The following is a 15,790-nucleotide window of genomic DNA, read 5'->3' on the forward strand; positions in this document are numbered from 1 at the left end:
ATTCCAGTGCTATTGTCTCCTCCCTTCTTCTTCCCCCACATCCCAAACATCCCACTACATACCACAGTACAGTAAATATCTTACTCAACTTTAGAGAGACAACCACACCCAATTACAAAATAACAGAACTGGTTCTTGGAGGCCATCTAGTGGGAAGAGCAGAATACTCCAACGAGGAAACTATTTCAAACTTTTCTTTCTTAGAGATGATTTAATATGGTCTGCAAGACATGTATTAGGGTTACCTTGCTGATCAGTGGATGTTCTTCCAACACAGCAACAAGCAAGTTGGTTAGGCTCATACACCAGGCTCAATAAGCTGTGTACAGTCACAGGCTCTCCTTCTCTCCCCAGCATTTCTAAAAACCGTGTAAGGAGTTCTGTCTGTGCAATGAAAAACTAAATTGTACAACACAGAGCAGAGGGGAGGGCTTCCTTAAAAAAAAAGTTTTAAACTCATTGTTAGGTGACTCCTAGACAACTCTGGGTTTCTGCAGTTTCTGGCTGCAGAACATGATGGAAGATATTGGGTATTATAAGGAATAGACAGAAATTTCTTTGCTTACAGCTTTCAGAGCCCTGAGAGTGCTGCAGCTCCTTCCCACTATCGTGGGGGTTTGGCTGTCTGTGTTGAACAAGGTCTGACACAGCCCCTGGGGTGACTCTGCTCTGTGAGAATGATCTGTGGGAAGCCTTCTTGAAAGCTCCTGCTTGTTTCAGCCAACAACATTAAAGTGCACTTAAGCTCAAGCCCTGTGCAAGGGTACCTGTGCTCTGGGCATGTCTGTGCCAGGACATGGATCACTCACTCACTCATCCTGACCCTGACTTGCTGCACGACCACACAAGGCAGATACAGGTTGTAACCTTCTGATTCATGACTATCACAGATGGAAACAAGAAAGCAATCACTGTTGTCAGTGCTTCATCGGTGGTATCTAAAAAATGACAAAAATACAAGTCTGCTTGAAAGAAAGTTTATTCCATGTATCACGGGAAAATCATGCATATCATCAAATAAGGCTTTACAAGAGAAAGCATATAAAGGAAGGACCCATTACATAAATTCATCATATATAAACTTCTCTCATCATATTACACATAATACTCTTTATAGTTACACATTTAGGAACTAATTACTACCATTGCAGACATTTCCCTTGCAAGAAAACATACCCATTTACTAAGTTGGCTGATATGACAAATGTAAAAATATCTCATGTTTAAGCTTGTAATTACCTAGAAGTATTTTTCTGCTAGTTACAGTTAATGTTTCCTCATAGTTTTTTTCTAACTGATGCATTTCACATTCTGTTATGCAGTTGTTTCATGATAAAGAACAAGTTAGAGAGTGTTTTACTTGAAAAACCTGAGAAACTTACCAGACTTATTCAGATATGGTACCTGAGAGAATGAAGTTCTACAAAACAGAGCTGAAGTTTATAAACCTGAATTCTTCATAAACTCCAAATCCTTGTCACTGTTAACAAGAGTTTGGAAGCTATGCTGGAGGGGAGAATTACATTTGATTGTCTAATCTTAGTTCCTTTTTGGACAACAAACAAAACCACTGAACAAAATTTTCACCAGATCTGGAGCAAAGCAGAGAGAAAACAGTGTAGGTGTATTGCATGCAACTGCCATTATGACATTGTGTCACCTTTAACAGGTTGCTCATGTACATTCATCTGCTGTTTAAATTCTAGCTGCACAGAACTATTAAACAAGACAGAAAGAAACTACTTTGTTTACTAATACAGTGGCAAACTACCTCTTGACTTCAAGTGAAAATTCTACCCAGCTATGGGAAAAGTCAGACACCTTAGAGAAAAAATTAAGTTTACATTCTTTTAAATACAAAGTGTCTGCATCTCATATCTGGAGTCTCCAGTTACTCCAAGATTAATTCTTGGAGGATGTATAAAACTGAACTGAAAAGAACTGAAAGTGGAATCCGCACTGAACTATGCCCTCCAAACTTACTTATTTTATATGTTATTTGTGATATGAAGGCCTCATAAGGTATAAGGACTCCAAATAATGCTCAATGTACAAGAGAAAATTTCACAAATGCGACATAATGCACTTCTTAGGCAAAAAAAATCTGTTTGCTATAATGATTTACTATTTTGGTCAGTTTTTGAAATGACAAAGGAGTCTCTGTCAAGAACTTGGCTGCATACACTTATCTATGACAAATCCAAGAGTCTCATTTGCCAAATCATTTGAAAAGGACAGGATTTTACTACACAATGTATCTAAGAGTCTAGTGCTATCATAGTCCACAACATTTTAAAAAGATAAGTCTCATATTTCAAAATATATGAAAGCTTTTCCTTATACCAAAGGTGATTACTTCGAAGTTTATAAGCATAGTCAAGTCCTCTTTCCTGGAAGAAAAATACATTTTTCTGTAGCTTGCCTAAAGTGTGATCCAAGATGATTATTATGTTATTGAATGTAAATTTATATATTAATGTTTCAATAGTGCAGAAGATACACAGAATAAATCATTGTAAAAGAAATCTGTTCTAGCTTTCTGTCATGATATCAGCTTAATTACACAATGTTGGCCAATTATTTATTCATAAATAACATCACTGCACCTTTGACAAGATCCTCAATCAAAAAAATAGGTTTGCTGAAATGCAGAAAATGGTCCTGTATAAACTGGATTATAATTATAGATCAATTCTTTTGCTTCCTCTTCTTCGCTGGAGAAATGGTGCATGCTCTTCCTGGCTGTAAAACATTGCAAAAGTACAGATTATTTTAATGTTATCCTCCTCAACAATATTTATCTTGGCAAAGTAAGTTATTTTGTGTAGCACAGCAACAAATGGGATTACTGTAGCTTGTACACGAAGAACTGTGAAGATACATTTTCAGAAAGCTGGTTATAGCAGATTTTTTATAACTGGAGAGGGGGAATTTAAAGCCAAGATTGTAAAAAATATTTATCCATGAGATATTGGCAGTATCTACCAGAAAAACCTTTAACTCTGAAAGAAATGCATCAGACTATCAGCCTACTGAAAGCTGCATGGACTGTGCTGATGAGGACAATAAAATTGAATTCTCACCTGGTTTATCAAGCTGGCGACTCTACAGAAGTTAAAATTAATGATGGATGGATACAAAAATGGTATTTCAGTAGAATGTTTTAGTTACTAAGTGATCACACATGAGTGTATTTTTACCAGCTGAAAACAGTTACATTTTTCATCTTGTGGTTTATTTTCAAAGTTAGGGAAGATATTCTGCCTTACACTAGCTAAAAATGCCAATTACTCATTGCAAAGCTATGATATTAAGTACTCAGTAGGAGCAGCTAATGCCTCAGTATCTCCCCAAAAGACTGGGGAGGCCATGAAGAGTAATTTAGAATTTGGTAGAAGAGATGGGGGTGGACAACGCTGGCTGAAGAAAGTTTGCTCTACCACAATTGTAAGTGAGTAGATCCAAAAGCTAGTGACACATCTGTGTGGCACTCTGCACAGGCTCCTTGGCTGTGCACACCTACCTGTGTAACAGAACTCACAGGCAGTGCGCCTCAACTGGATTTACAGGCAGAGCTGGCACTTGCTGTGCCCCACTTAACTTGGATGATGGCCTGAGCAAGCTTCTATTGGGAGTACAGTCTGCAGACAGACACTTGAGCAAGCAGCAAACAAAGCCAGAGAACACACTGCATTCTAGTATTAGACCACAACATTAAAATCAGACTTACACTCTATTTTCTCCTGTTTTCCTGTTTTCCCCCTTGTTTTTATCATAGTCTGCCATCTCATAGAATGGCCTGGGTTGGAAGGGACCTTAAAGATTATCTTGTAACAATGCCCCTGCCATAGGCAGAGACAATTCCACTAGACCAGGCTGCTCAGAAGCCCAATTCTGCCTGGCCCTAAGCTCCATATGAAAATGGTTTTGTAACATTTTCACAAAGAGGAATAAGACTAATTTATGCCAAAAAGCACCTTGAATTTGTATGAAATGCAAATTTTATTTCTACACTCTTACGGATCAGGTCAGCACAAACTGCATTTTTTACATCACTATCTATTTCTTCATTAAGTTGACTCTTTTGATCTGAGACCAAGTCTAGAGACCAAACTCAACCAGCTTAATTATTATGTTCTTCATAGTCCCCATCAAGGAGGTAAGACAATTTCATAAAATAGTCCAGCAGAATTATTTAGTAGGGATAAATTAAGGAATAAAGTTTGATTCCTTCAAACACTCCTCTATTTATATCCTGCTTATTTATAACAAACAGATGGGAAGTGTCATAAACTATCAAAATGTTATGCATTAGTTACTTCCAGATTCTTAAGAGTATAAACACAAAGAAAAAATTAGCAGCTCAGTAAAATTCAAAAACTCCTTGTGCTGTCTATAGAACACAACTGTAGGGCACATATTGCACCCCTCTGACACATCCATACTGTCCAAGACCTATTTATAGTCCTGGTGTATGCATTTTGCAAGCAAAACTGAGAACACACTGAATGACTGCAAGGCAGTTTGGAACTGAAGAAGCCACTGGAATTGAGAATGGAGTACTTTTTTTGTTTATTGTCTTTGTGCAAGAAAGGCCAAAATGTTACAGGGATATTTTGAAATGGTAGGAAGTCATAGAACAATGTTTTAGAGCCAGTCTAGTGAAAAGAGTTTGTGGAATGCTTGGCCTTTTGATGTTACTTTCACTAAGCCATTCTATTTCTAGTATCCTTTGGTGTTTTATAAGCCTATAAAGCTTGCAGAATAATCTTTTCAGAAAGCACTACGAGGTACTGAACTTTGACAGCTGAAAAAGAAATCTGTCATCTTCTAAGTTTTTCAGTAATGCTTCACTCTCACCCCCCACATTTATAGATAATAAACTTTTTACCTTCATTAACGAAGAAATCAGCCATATAATATGCTGCTTTTACAGCAGATGGAGAATGTGGAATGCCTGGAGAATCCTTCCACTCAAAAGGGTTTTTCTCCGGATGCCATTGCATGCCATAAATTGGATATTTGTATGCTACAACAAAACAAAGTGTATAAAGATGTGTGCCTTAAGAATCATGTAATTAATCTTACTGCAAAGTCGACTCAGAGGATAAGCTACAAATATATCTTATTAACAGTTTCACAAAAGCTTAAACAGCAAGTTGAAACACTGTTAAAGTCATAGTAGAACTGAAGGAAAAGAGATACAGTAAAAGAAGGATCTCACTTCACACAAGAAAATATCTGTACATAATTTTTTTGATTACTCATTTCATAATTAATGAATATACACACTCAGAAATAATGTTTTAAGTATATCACTCTCAAAGCTTCCTATCTTCTTGCCAGCATCACACAGCATTCCCAGCCATACAGGATGCCAGCTCCATGGGAAAGATCCAAGTCTTCATATCTCCTTGAAGGCCCAGTCAATCCAGGGCAGCTCCCAGGCCTGATAGATTCTGGGGGAGTCAGTCCTTAGCTCTCTTCCAGGAAATAGCGGCATGGCACAACAGCTGATGGCTGCTCTGTGATAAACTGCTTGCAGGCACGGTGATGCCTGTCATTAGCCTAATCAGGTTAGCTGATCAAAGAGCTATTCTTCTCTTTTGGAGGCCAGCCAGGATGCCACACAGAAGAATCCCATTGGTGACAGCTGGGTCCTATGACAGGGCTGCCAGTGATGCACTCACGAAAATAAAACACTCCCTGAAGAGCTAACTTGTTTCCTGAGCCAGGCAAGCCCAGTGCAAAACAGACAAAACAAGTCATGCAAAAGGCTTTTGGAGGAGGACAATTACCAGCATTGTTGCTAAGGTAATGAGGGATATTGCTGCTCCCTCAGCAGCCTGGAGTGCTTTTCCCATACAGCAAACAGAGAGCACCAGGGAAACGCCAGCCCGAGCAGGCAGCTGGCAGGCACGGCTCGACAGAGGCACTGTGCGGGGATCCAACTACTGCAGCACAAGAGCTGGGCAGCTCACAGCACAGCGCTCAAACACACCAGTGCTAACCTGTAACAGCATATCTGGAAGGGGGATGGTGGGTGGGAGGAGTAGTAAGGCTCACAGTACTCAAAAGACAAAATATCCCTGCAAACAGAAATGCTCCTCATAGCCAGAGCAATGACGGGGCTGATGCTCACCCTGCTATTTGAACAACTTGCAATACCAATTCACATCCATGCCACAACAACCCTAAAGGACTAGGTTGTTACAGTCACAGTTTCCAAAGAAAATTAATTTCCTTACCTTCCATGGTAGATATAAACTCCACTTCATCATCAGTGTTAGTGGTCAGAACTTTATAGAAATTACGAAGCTTTTCATTATTGGTGAAATTCTATGACATGGAGAGGGGGAAGAGAGAAAAGGTGTTATTTGTTTATTTATTTCTAGTTCTAACAACAAAAAAAAAAGAAGTTTGTATGCAGGAAATAAAAAGATCAAATACCTCCATGGAGAGGCTCCATACATGAAAGTTTGATGTCAATGGCTCGGTAGCAAGGGCATATAACACATCATCAGGGAAATTCTTGAACATTCTACTGTCTTTTGCAGCTATTACAAAGAAAAAAAAAAGTATTTTCCATTACCGAAACTGGTCTCAGATGGAGTTATACAGACAGAAGACAATTAATAAAATGCTGTATTAAACTTTTTCAGCAGTAAATCTTGATTATTTTAGAATATCCTGCAACAAATCTCAGTGAAATAACTACAACAGATTTCCAATATGCTGTTATCACTGTCTACCGGTCTTGACCTAGAGAGGATCCAAAGTTCTCACTGAGAGAGAGAAAAAAATAAGCACCATTCTTTGACACTCATTTCAGGGGCTTTCCACCTCACAATGAGCACAAGTGACAGAAGTTTTGAATGCTACATTTTATTTTAATTACTCACAAAGGATAAAGTATCAACAGAAGCCACACTTTACCAGTGCTGCTAAGTGCCACAGCTCTATCTCAAGGAATCTCTGTGATTTCAATTATTGTTCAATAGTAATGCTACTATTCATCATGAGGAAAGAGGTGATTTCAAAAATTTAAAATCACCTGCTCTCCAAGCTTAGTAGGTTTTGAACTTGTGAATTTTGTGAACTTGGTAACAAAAAGCAAACATTACTTTGTAGGTCTGAATTTTCAAATGACTCAAAGAGCCACAACTTTAGTTTTTGCTGACTGCTGTTGGTTTCAAATGGCTTGTGCTCATTCCTCTACTTAAGAAGTGACAGCTGCACTGACTTCACAAAAACAGTCAATGCAACTAAATAACAAAGAATTTAACAGAAGATAACCAGCAGGAACCTCACATTCACCCATAATACTTATCATGAACAAAACACAACACCTCTTACCAAAACTCAGGCATGATATGTAATGAATTTTTCACCTGAGGTAAAGTTCAGAGGAAGTGAAAAACCATTTGTCTTGGTGTGAACAAGTAAAATTTCACCACTTGTGAGATATGTAAGCTCTTCGTGTCCAAGACATGTTCCCCAGATTGGGAAATAATCTCCTTGATCGTTAGCCTACAAAACAAAAGCAATGACATAAGGAAACAGTAATGAAAATCTACAGAAAAGAGATTGACAAGAACTTTCTATTGTTTTTACTTGCTTTTGTGTAGGTGAGAATATATGAAGGCTAAAGGATATATATGAGTTTTGAAGCAGCAAACTGAGCCTAATACTGCGAATACTGATTTGACTGTTCTGTTCTACAAGTCATTTTGAGAGCAGCCTAAACAGAAGCCACAAAATGGCAACATTTCTCTAAAAAGAACAATCATTAGAAGGGACACCGAAGAGTCTGTCACCATTCTGAGGGAAAGAGTGCTCATTACAATTCAAACTGTTCTCCAAAGCACACTATGGTCACACAGCAAGGGACCTTTGTAATGTCTGTGCCCACCCAACTATAAAAAAACCATGAATCCTACTACTAGCATAGCTGTGGTCTTATATGACATACCTATAGGATTGTTTAACTAGCAGGTTTAGACCTGTGTTCCAAAAAGAAAAAAATGGACATTTAAGCAACATTAAAAAGTGGCAATCATTTTCAAAATAATAAAAATTGGCAGGCCAGTATGGAAACAATATGAAAAAAAAGCATAAAGGAGAAAAAGAAAGCAAAAAAACCAAGAACACAACTAGTTTCTTGTGACCTAATCAAGCATGGTGCATACATGCAGTGGAAATCTGCATTTTTAAATGGTTTATACCTGATAGTGAGCATATGTTGGAGACTGGGATGTTTCAGAACTCCTGTTTTTGTGAAATCTGACTAGTTTTTCTTAACTTGATTCTAAACATTTTAAAGTTATGCATACCACAACACACCACCCCCAAAGAACTGCTGCTCAAAGCCATTTTTGAGAAAGCTAAAATGACAGGCTCAGAATAATAATGCTCCCCTACTGCATTACTGACAGTATGGTAATAAAAGCTCACAGAAATACTTCTTGTCACAGCAAAGCAAGGAAGATGTACATTAAAAAGACTGATAGGGCTGCAGAGTCTTCATGACCACCCTAAATGTATAATGAGACACAGACCTTACATGAAAAACAGACATTGGAGTCGCAAGTGAGGACTAAAACTACTGAAGGCAAAAAATAAACTACAGTTTAAAACTAATTACAACTGAAACAAAGATTTTGTGCCCCCTCCCACTTATTTTTTAAAATAGACTAGGGCCTGGAGGCTAAGCATGTATTAAACAACTCCAGACATCACATTTTAAAAACCAATTTAAGAGCTGAAAATTAGTATTTAATTTAGATTTTTGCCAAAGTAGTAAAATTTTATGGACTTGAATGGAGATTAGCATTTCATATCCTCTATTCATATTAAAGCAGAGACAGATCAAAGTAATTTCTCATTGTGAACATTTGCAAATGAAAAATTAAAAAGATGATGAAAAAGACCCCTCATGTTTTAGAAAAAGATAAAATTCAGTCATTCTGTACTTGTAAAGATACTCTTGACTACTGCAGCTTACCTTACATAAGTAAAACTAGAAATATTTTATAGTAATTAAGATTTGAAAGATGAATATCAAAAACAGAATGATCACAAACAGCAAGGAAAAACCATCCTTTGTTATAAAGGGTTACCTAGGATGAACTGAATAATATTTTGTGTCTCTCAGTCACTAGCAGTACATATATCAGCTAATAAACCTGTCTCTCTGATTGTAAAGTGACACAGGCAATTTAGTTCATCATTGTGAAATGTCAACATGATTTCCTAACTGTACAACAAGCCATAAGAAACCCTTGCCCCAGTGCTGCATACCAAGGCACAGGCTGCAGTTCACACAGAGAGCAGCTCCAGAAAGACAAATGAAATCATCTCACATAAAACTGAGACAGTCTTTGCAAGACTCACTACAAATAAAGACAGACAAAAGAATAAAAACATTAGTGCTACAGGGACTAAAGAGTAAAGGGAGCTCATTTAGAGAATTGCAGCAGCTGACTGGTCCTGTGAATGCCACTGCCTGCACTTTCCCTGGCTGCTGTTGGAAAGTCAGCAGCAAAGGTGGAAGAGCAATTCCTCATTGCCAAGTTTACACAGAGTCATAAAGCCTCAGGTACAATGAACAAACAATACCATTCTCACCTGAAGAACTTAGGAGTTTAAGATCATAACACAGCATAAAACAGGAGTGGGTGTCACAAAGCTATTAATGCATAAGTTTCATGCAGAAGCAAGAAATAAGCTACCTATTTTCAGGCCTACAGTTAACCCACTGAATAACAGTGCAAAACTATGAAAAATATGAACCTGTCATTTTGATCTCTGAACAGTGATAATAACAAGAACCAACTGCTCCTTAGTAATTACCTCCAAGGCCTTGTGGTAAAACATCTTAGCAACCCTTGAATACTCTGAAGTCCTAAGATCCACACCACCTCCTGGAAGAAGTAGCCTGAAAGGCAACATCCAAGAATATGATTAGTAACAGTGATCAACTCAAAACTTGGACAATGTACACAGAGAAATGTCTGTTTTAAGGGTAGTCTTTAGGTCTAGGTTTCAGAAATCTACAGACAGGCACCTAAGCTGCCATTATGGACAGCAAGGATCTAGTCAGGAGAGTCACTAGAGATTCAAATAGATCTTCCAGAGCAGACACTTGAGTGGTGGGTAGGTTGAACAGCCTTGTCAGCTCCACTGGCTGCACTGACTAGCATTCCATTAATTATGTGAGTTTGGACAGCTAGTGCACAGGCAGACAGCTAAATTTAGGTGTTTCAGTATTTAACTTAATCATAGTGTTCTTCCACTGAAGAATGGTTACTGTATCACAAAGTATAGATCAAACCTAATACAACATATGGAAGAAGAAAGTAAACAGAAAATACATAAAACGCACAGATTTCAGCTGGCATACAAAAGGTTTGCAAGCCATGACTCTCATTTCCTATCCTGACTCAGCTGGCTCTCACTACCACTTTAAAATTTCAGCCCAAATTTCGATTCATTCTGTCCAGTTTCAGAAAAACAGAATTGTGGCCCTGGCATAGTGACCTTCTTATTTGAGACAGCAAAGATCAAAAAGTTACTATCAAAAAGGAAGAAAAGTTCATTTAACCATAACCTTTGGGTAACACAGGATCCCACAGAGTTAAGGAAGACAATCTCAGGGACAATTTAATTTAAAAAGTGCACAAGCTTTTTCCACAACAAAATATAATCAGGAATGGCAATTCCCTGTGAGGCTCCCCAAACCCAAAAAAACACCAGAGAAGAAAAACTTTCAGCACAGTCAGGCAGAGAATTCACATGGACACATGATGACATGGAAAATAATCAAGTACCATCAGAAATAGTAGCATGAAATAAAGGAAGCGTCTCCTAGCTGTAACTGGAACAGTGCCTGCAGAACCAACAAAATTGGATGTGTGAGCATTCCTGAATCCACTGCTGCAGGACCTCAATTGGATTTACTCAAGTCATATACATTAATGTTAATTTTTTATTGAAACAGTTGTAGGATTTTCTCTACATGTCTGTGCTCTGAAAATGGCAATCTGAATCAGTGAGATAATAACAAGCAGTTAGAAACAAGTAACATCTCAAATGATCCCAAGCATTTGCAGAGCAAATATGCATTTATATTTGCTGTTTTTTTTTTTTTTTTGCAAGTGAATCATGCACAGGTTCACATAAAATCCACTGAGTATTTGGTGGAAAAGTAGTAGTCACAAAAAACTTTACTTCCCAGTGTCAACACTGAAAATTAATACAGCTGAAGGTATTTTCAAAACAGGTCAGATTATAGGCTTCTTCAGAGATCTAATTAGACAAATAAGGTGATCTTTCCCTGGAAATAGGTAGGAAATTCACTCCACCTGTTCAAACCAAAACCTGGACTATACTAATTAGTAAAACTGATCATCATTTTTGCTAATGCAAAAAGGAAATAACCCATTAAGGAGCAATGATAATGGCCTGACATTGTCATAAGCAGATTGAAATGCAACTACGTGTATTCCAGTATCATTGCCTGGTTAGAGCTGATGATTTCCACAGGGCACTTCCATTCCTATCTCAGGAGTACATTCATAAAATTATGCTTTTAATATAGTACATTTCATGATTTTAAGACGGTAGCATTTAATAGTAAATAATTTCCAACTTCAAAGAACAATGTGAAAGATCAATGTATCTCCTCCTTATTCTTATATTCCACAGAATATAAGCCATTTCCTCCAGAGCTCCTTTTTGCTATTTACACACAGATTCAACATGGAAGCCAACGGGTGACAGATGGCTTTTCCTTTTCAGGTGACAGTTCCTTTTTCACAGAAGGAAATACAGACCATCCTCACTCACCTACATAACACAAACTCAATTGACTTCTGACTGCAAGGACAGAAGGATAAAGAAAGAGGATCTGCTTTCCAAACATTTTCTTCTGCATTGATATAGGTGGTGAAGTAGCAACAATGAGAGACCCCATTGGTGGAAATCCCTTTTGGCAACCAAAGTTAAGCTGGTAGCCATGAGAAAGGGAAGAAATTATTCATTTTGTCCCCAACAGAACACAGCACACAAAATCATCACTGTCTTACACTCGCTTATAGCACAAGACTGCAAAGACCCAAGTCTTAGTGTCCAGGGCATATTGATGTAGGAGGACAATGCACTTCCCAGACAGCCAAAGGTCTAAATCTGCAAGGTCAATTCATGCTGATTAACATTCTAGTAATATGCATAAGCTTAACAAATGTATGCATGGTTTAAGATGCTGATCTCATGACTACAAGCAGCCCAATCACATGCTCTGGCCTCACACACCACCGTGGCTGTGAAGTGTAGCATCAGCTGATTTCGCTCTTCTGAAGTGCACTTTCAGCACAAGGCTAAAAAAACATAAAAGGTTTTGACCTTGTTTAGTCCACAATAAAATTTGTTAGGCAAGATCACATTATCCCACATTTTAAAAGGAAGAACAGAGAGGTGGCCAGTTTCCATAGATTCCGTGAAAACCAGGAAGTTTTTCTAACAAAGACCTAAGACACAGAATCACAACAGGCAAGACATTCAAGTGGCAAGAGAGAGAGAGCACACATGGAGAACAGAGTTGAAGAGACTGGAAATTGGAAACTTTTATAATAGAGAAGATATGAAAAGGACTGAAAGAGAGAAGAAAGGGTAGAAACAGGGGTGACATACTAAGCAAGTGCTATTAACCATCAAAATGAAGGTGACAAGTGAAATGAGGAAGACAGAAACATTACCAAAGAGGAAGTTGAGTATCGCACTTGCAAAATTGCTCATACTATAACACCACTTCTCCCTGTGTGCAGACAAGCACGAGGGAATGCCAAGATGAGCCTTGGCACTGTTGCAGATTATCTGACGTGTTCCTCAAGGAAGGAAAGGCAGCACACCAATTCTGGATGAAATAATGCATTCTGTGTCTTAGAATATGTTTTCATGTCTGCAGTGCCCAGCACAACCTCTCAAAAGAGTAGGAAGACAATGTTCTTGAGAACACAGCAGAGCTCAAAAACAGAACCATCATGCCTTTCAACAGAAAATCAGTGCTCAAGACTTACCCATTAATAGAGTGGAAGATTTTATCATATTCTTCATCAGTAAGATTCAATCTGAAACACCAAAAAATAATTATAGAATACATACTACATACATATATTTGACCGCAAAAATATAATCTCTGTTGAACAGAAATGTCTGTCAGAAAATACGGAGAAGGCATGCTTTAAACAGAGTAAGATGGACACAAATCAAATGAAACATTTCACTAGAAACAGCTCAGTCCTCAAGACTGAAAATAGGGCCCTGTCAGGTAGAGTTCCTGATGAGGTACTCTGAGACCCTTCTGCAAGACACCTGCAAAATGTACTATTTACACCAATGGCACGGTTATTATTTCCTGCAGACCGGCAACTCCGGTTTCCAACTGATTCCCAAGAAGGGCAGAGCTGCAAACAGTGGGTCACGCCCAGGCACCCCCAGCCTCCCTGCCAGCGTGGCAGCACAAAAAGCAGAAAAGGCCTTGGCTCTGTTGTAAGCCCTGCTCAGTGATAACAAAAACACCTCTATATTATCAACCCTGTGTTCAGCACAAATCCAAAACACACCCCCACACCAGCTACTGTGAAGAAAATTAACTCTAGCCCAGCCAAAACCAGCACAGATGGCCACACTTCTGCAGAGGTGTGATAAGCTGGGTGTAAGTGAAAGTGTTCAGCTTTGCTGCAAGTAACTTAATTGCCAGAATTAGAAGCATCTATTCAGCAGTGAAGCTTCTGGTCAGCAAACATTCTGAAAGCTCCAGCAGCTACATGAGGAATGCTGGCTTGTAATTCAGGCACTTAAGTGGTGCTCTTATTGGACTGTGTAGATACATGCTATTTTGGTTTTCTGCAGCTGTCTTAGTACTGTTTTCAAGTATGGAAATTTATAATTTTACCATCTGGTTTCAGTGTATTTAATATTTTATAGCTCAGCATTGATATGAAGTGCTGTCTGCTGTTACTTACTCTGCTAACTTTCCACCAAACAACCAAAATACAAGAAGACAGTGACCCATAGTTTGAACAGAACTGGACTTTGTTTTCTGAAAGGAGTACTGATAGCCTTCCTTCATTCCCTGAATTTCAGGGCTACAAAATGTGAAAAAAAAAATATCTACATCTGTCTATCTAGGTATTTATGTGTGTTTGTGGGGCACTACACTGTACACTGAATATAGCTAACTTCAAAAACCATGCATGCAAACTACAGAAGGCAATTTTACTGGTTAAAAAAAAATTAGAACTTTTCAAAGAGAGACTAGCAACATAAGTAGAAGTATTAAAAAGTATATTTTCCACTCTGCTTTTATTCTGATTGCTGGAACTCTGAGAATTGTGGCATTTTAAAATCATCTTTGAGGAGCAAAAAACACTCCGAAAAGCAGCAGGAGTACTTTCTGTGCCTCTAAAATCATACCTTACATCATGCAATTATTATCCACTCCTAAGGATAAAAAAAATGTACCTTATAGGCACAGCTCGAGCACCGGCAGATTCCACAAATTTCACATATGAAGCCGCAATATAAGATCTTCCAAATTGCTGGTACTCATTAAAGTGACATTCCTGTGACAATATCCCTGAAGGGCCCAAGGAAGAAAATTAGCACCATACACATGGCAAACGCTACACAATGAAAGAAAAGTCACAAAAACACTGAATCTATTAGCTTGGAAAAGACCTCTGAGATCATCAAATCCAACCTACAAATGAACTCCACCGTGCCAACCAGACCATGAAACAAGTGCCATGTCCAGTTCTTCCTTAAACGCCTCCAGGGACGGTGACCCCACCACCTCCCTGGGCAGTCCATTACAGTATCACCCCTTCTGTGAGGAAATTCTTCCTAATGTCTAACCTAAACCTCCCCTAGGTATCTTAAGAGTGTCTCTTGTCCTACTGCTAGTTGCCGAGAAGAGCCCGACCCCCACCTGGCTCCAGCCGCCTTTCAGGCAATGGTAAAGACCGATAAGGTCACACCGGAGCCTTCTCTTCTCCGGCCCAAACCACGCCAGGTTCCTCAGCCGCTCCTCCTTACACCCGTGCTCCTATTAATTAATTAAGCTCCCATTTCCTACATACCAGCTAGCAGCGATGCATTCACTGCCCAGAGGAACTGCAGGCACCAAGACAACGGGGCATCAATTCCGGCGCCCCGTCACAAGGTACCACACAAACACAATTACCTGACTAACACTCGGCTTCCCTGCTATGACTGCTCAGCACTGTAACATCTCTCAAGCAAGCCTGACTTTTAGAGAAACAGCCTAACGCCGCTTACACCAGCTCTAGCCAAGCCTCGGCTCCGTGGGACGCTCCCCTTTGGCCCAGGCAGGTGCGCGGCCCCCGGCCCCTTACCGATGATGGGTCTGTCATTGCGCCCGGCCGGGCGATCGCGCCGCGCCACGGAGGCGGCGGAGCCGCAGCACAGCAGCGCCAGGAGCAGCGCGGCGGCCGCGGCGCCACCGAGCCCGGCCGGGCGCCCCATGGCCACGGCTGCGGGCACGGCCAACGGCTCCCGGCACGGCTCGGCTCGGAGCACGGCACGGCACGGCTCGCCTCCGGGCACGGCTGCCGGCCGGGCTGGGCTGGGCCGGGCTGGGTGCCCGCCCTGCGCACGCAGCCGCCGGCCCGCCCTGCGCGGCTCGCTGGGAAATGCAGTCCAGGCCGCGGGCCCGGCCCCGCCGCAGGCAGCGCCCGCGGCCGCCCCCATCCCTGCGAGAGCGACGCTC

At 40.0% G+C, this 15,790-nt stretch overlaps 1 protein-coding gene across 1 annotated transcript; it reads right to left on the reverse strand.

The window, feature by feature from the left end:
- Nucleotides 1–961: 961 nt before the first annotated feature.
- GGH (gamma-glutamyl hydrolase) lies at nucleotides 962–15,786 on the reverse strand. Its single transcript, XM_005479678.3, has 9 exons — nucleotides 15,417–15,786; nucleotides 14,524–14,638; nucleotides 13,077–13,127; nucleotides 9,853–9,937; nucleotides 7,392–7,530; nucleotides 6,451–6,557; nucleotides 6,249–6,339; nucleotides 4,892–5,029; nucleotides 962–2,742 (listed from the first exon to the last, which is right to left on the reverse strand). The coding sequence occupies exons 1-9, from the start codon at nucleotides 15,769–15,771 to the stop codon at nucleotides 2,621–2,623; spliced, it is 1,203 nt and encodes a 400-aa protein (XP_005479735.3). The 5' UTR covers nucleotides 15,772–15,786; the 3' UTR covers nucleotides 962–2,620.
- Between the last annotated feature and the right edge of the window lie 4 nt (nucleotides 15,787–15,790).

This window comes from Zonotrichia albicollis, chromosome 1, assembly GCF_047830755.1.
Source record: "Zonotrichia albicollis isolate bZonAlb1 chromosome 1, bZonAlb1.hap1, whole genome shotgun sequence".
NCBI lineage: Eukaryota > Metazoa > Chordata > Aves > Passeriformes > Passerellidae > Zonotrichia > Zonotrichia albicollis.

Coding starts and splice junctions, on each gene's coding strand:
- GGH (XM_005479678.3), bottom strand. CDS start 15,771: ATGGGGGCGGCCGCGGGCGCTGCCTGCGGCGGGGCCGGGCCCGCGGCC. Junction 13,128..14,523: donor GCTCGAGCTGTGCCTATAAG/GTACATTTTTTT, acceptor TTGGTGTTTCAG/ATTGAATCTTACTGATGAAG. Junction 2,743..4,891: donor TGATTTCTTCGTTAATGAAG/GTAAAAAGTTTA, acceptor AATGTTTTACAG/CCAGGAAGAGCATGCACCAT.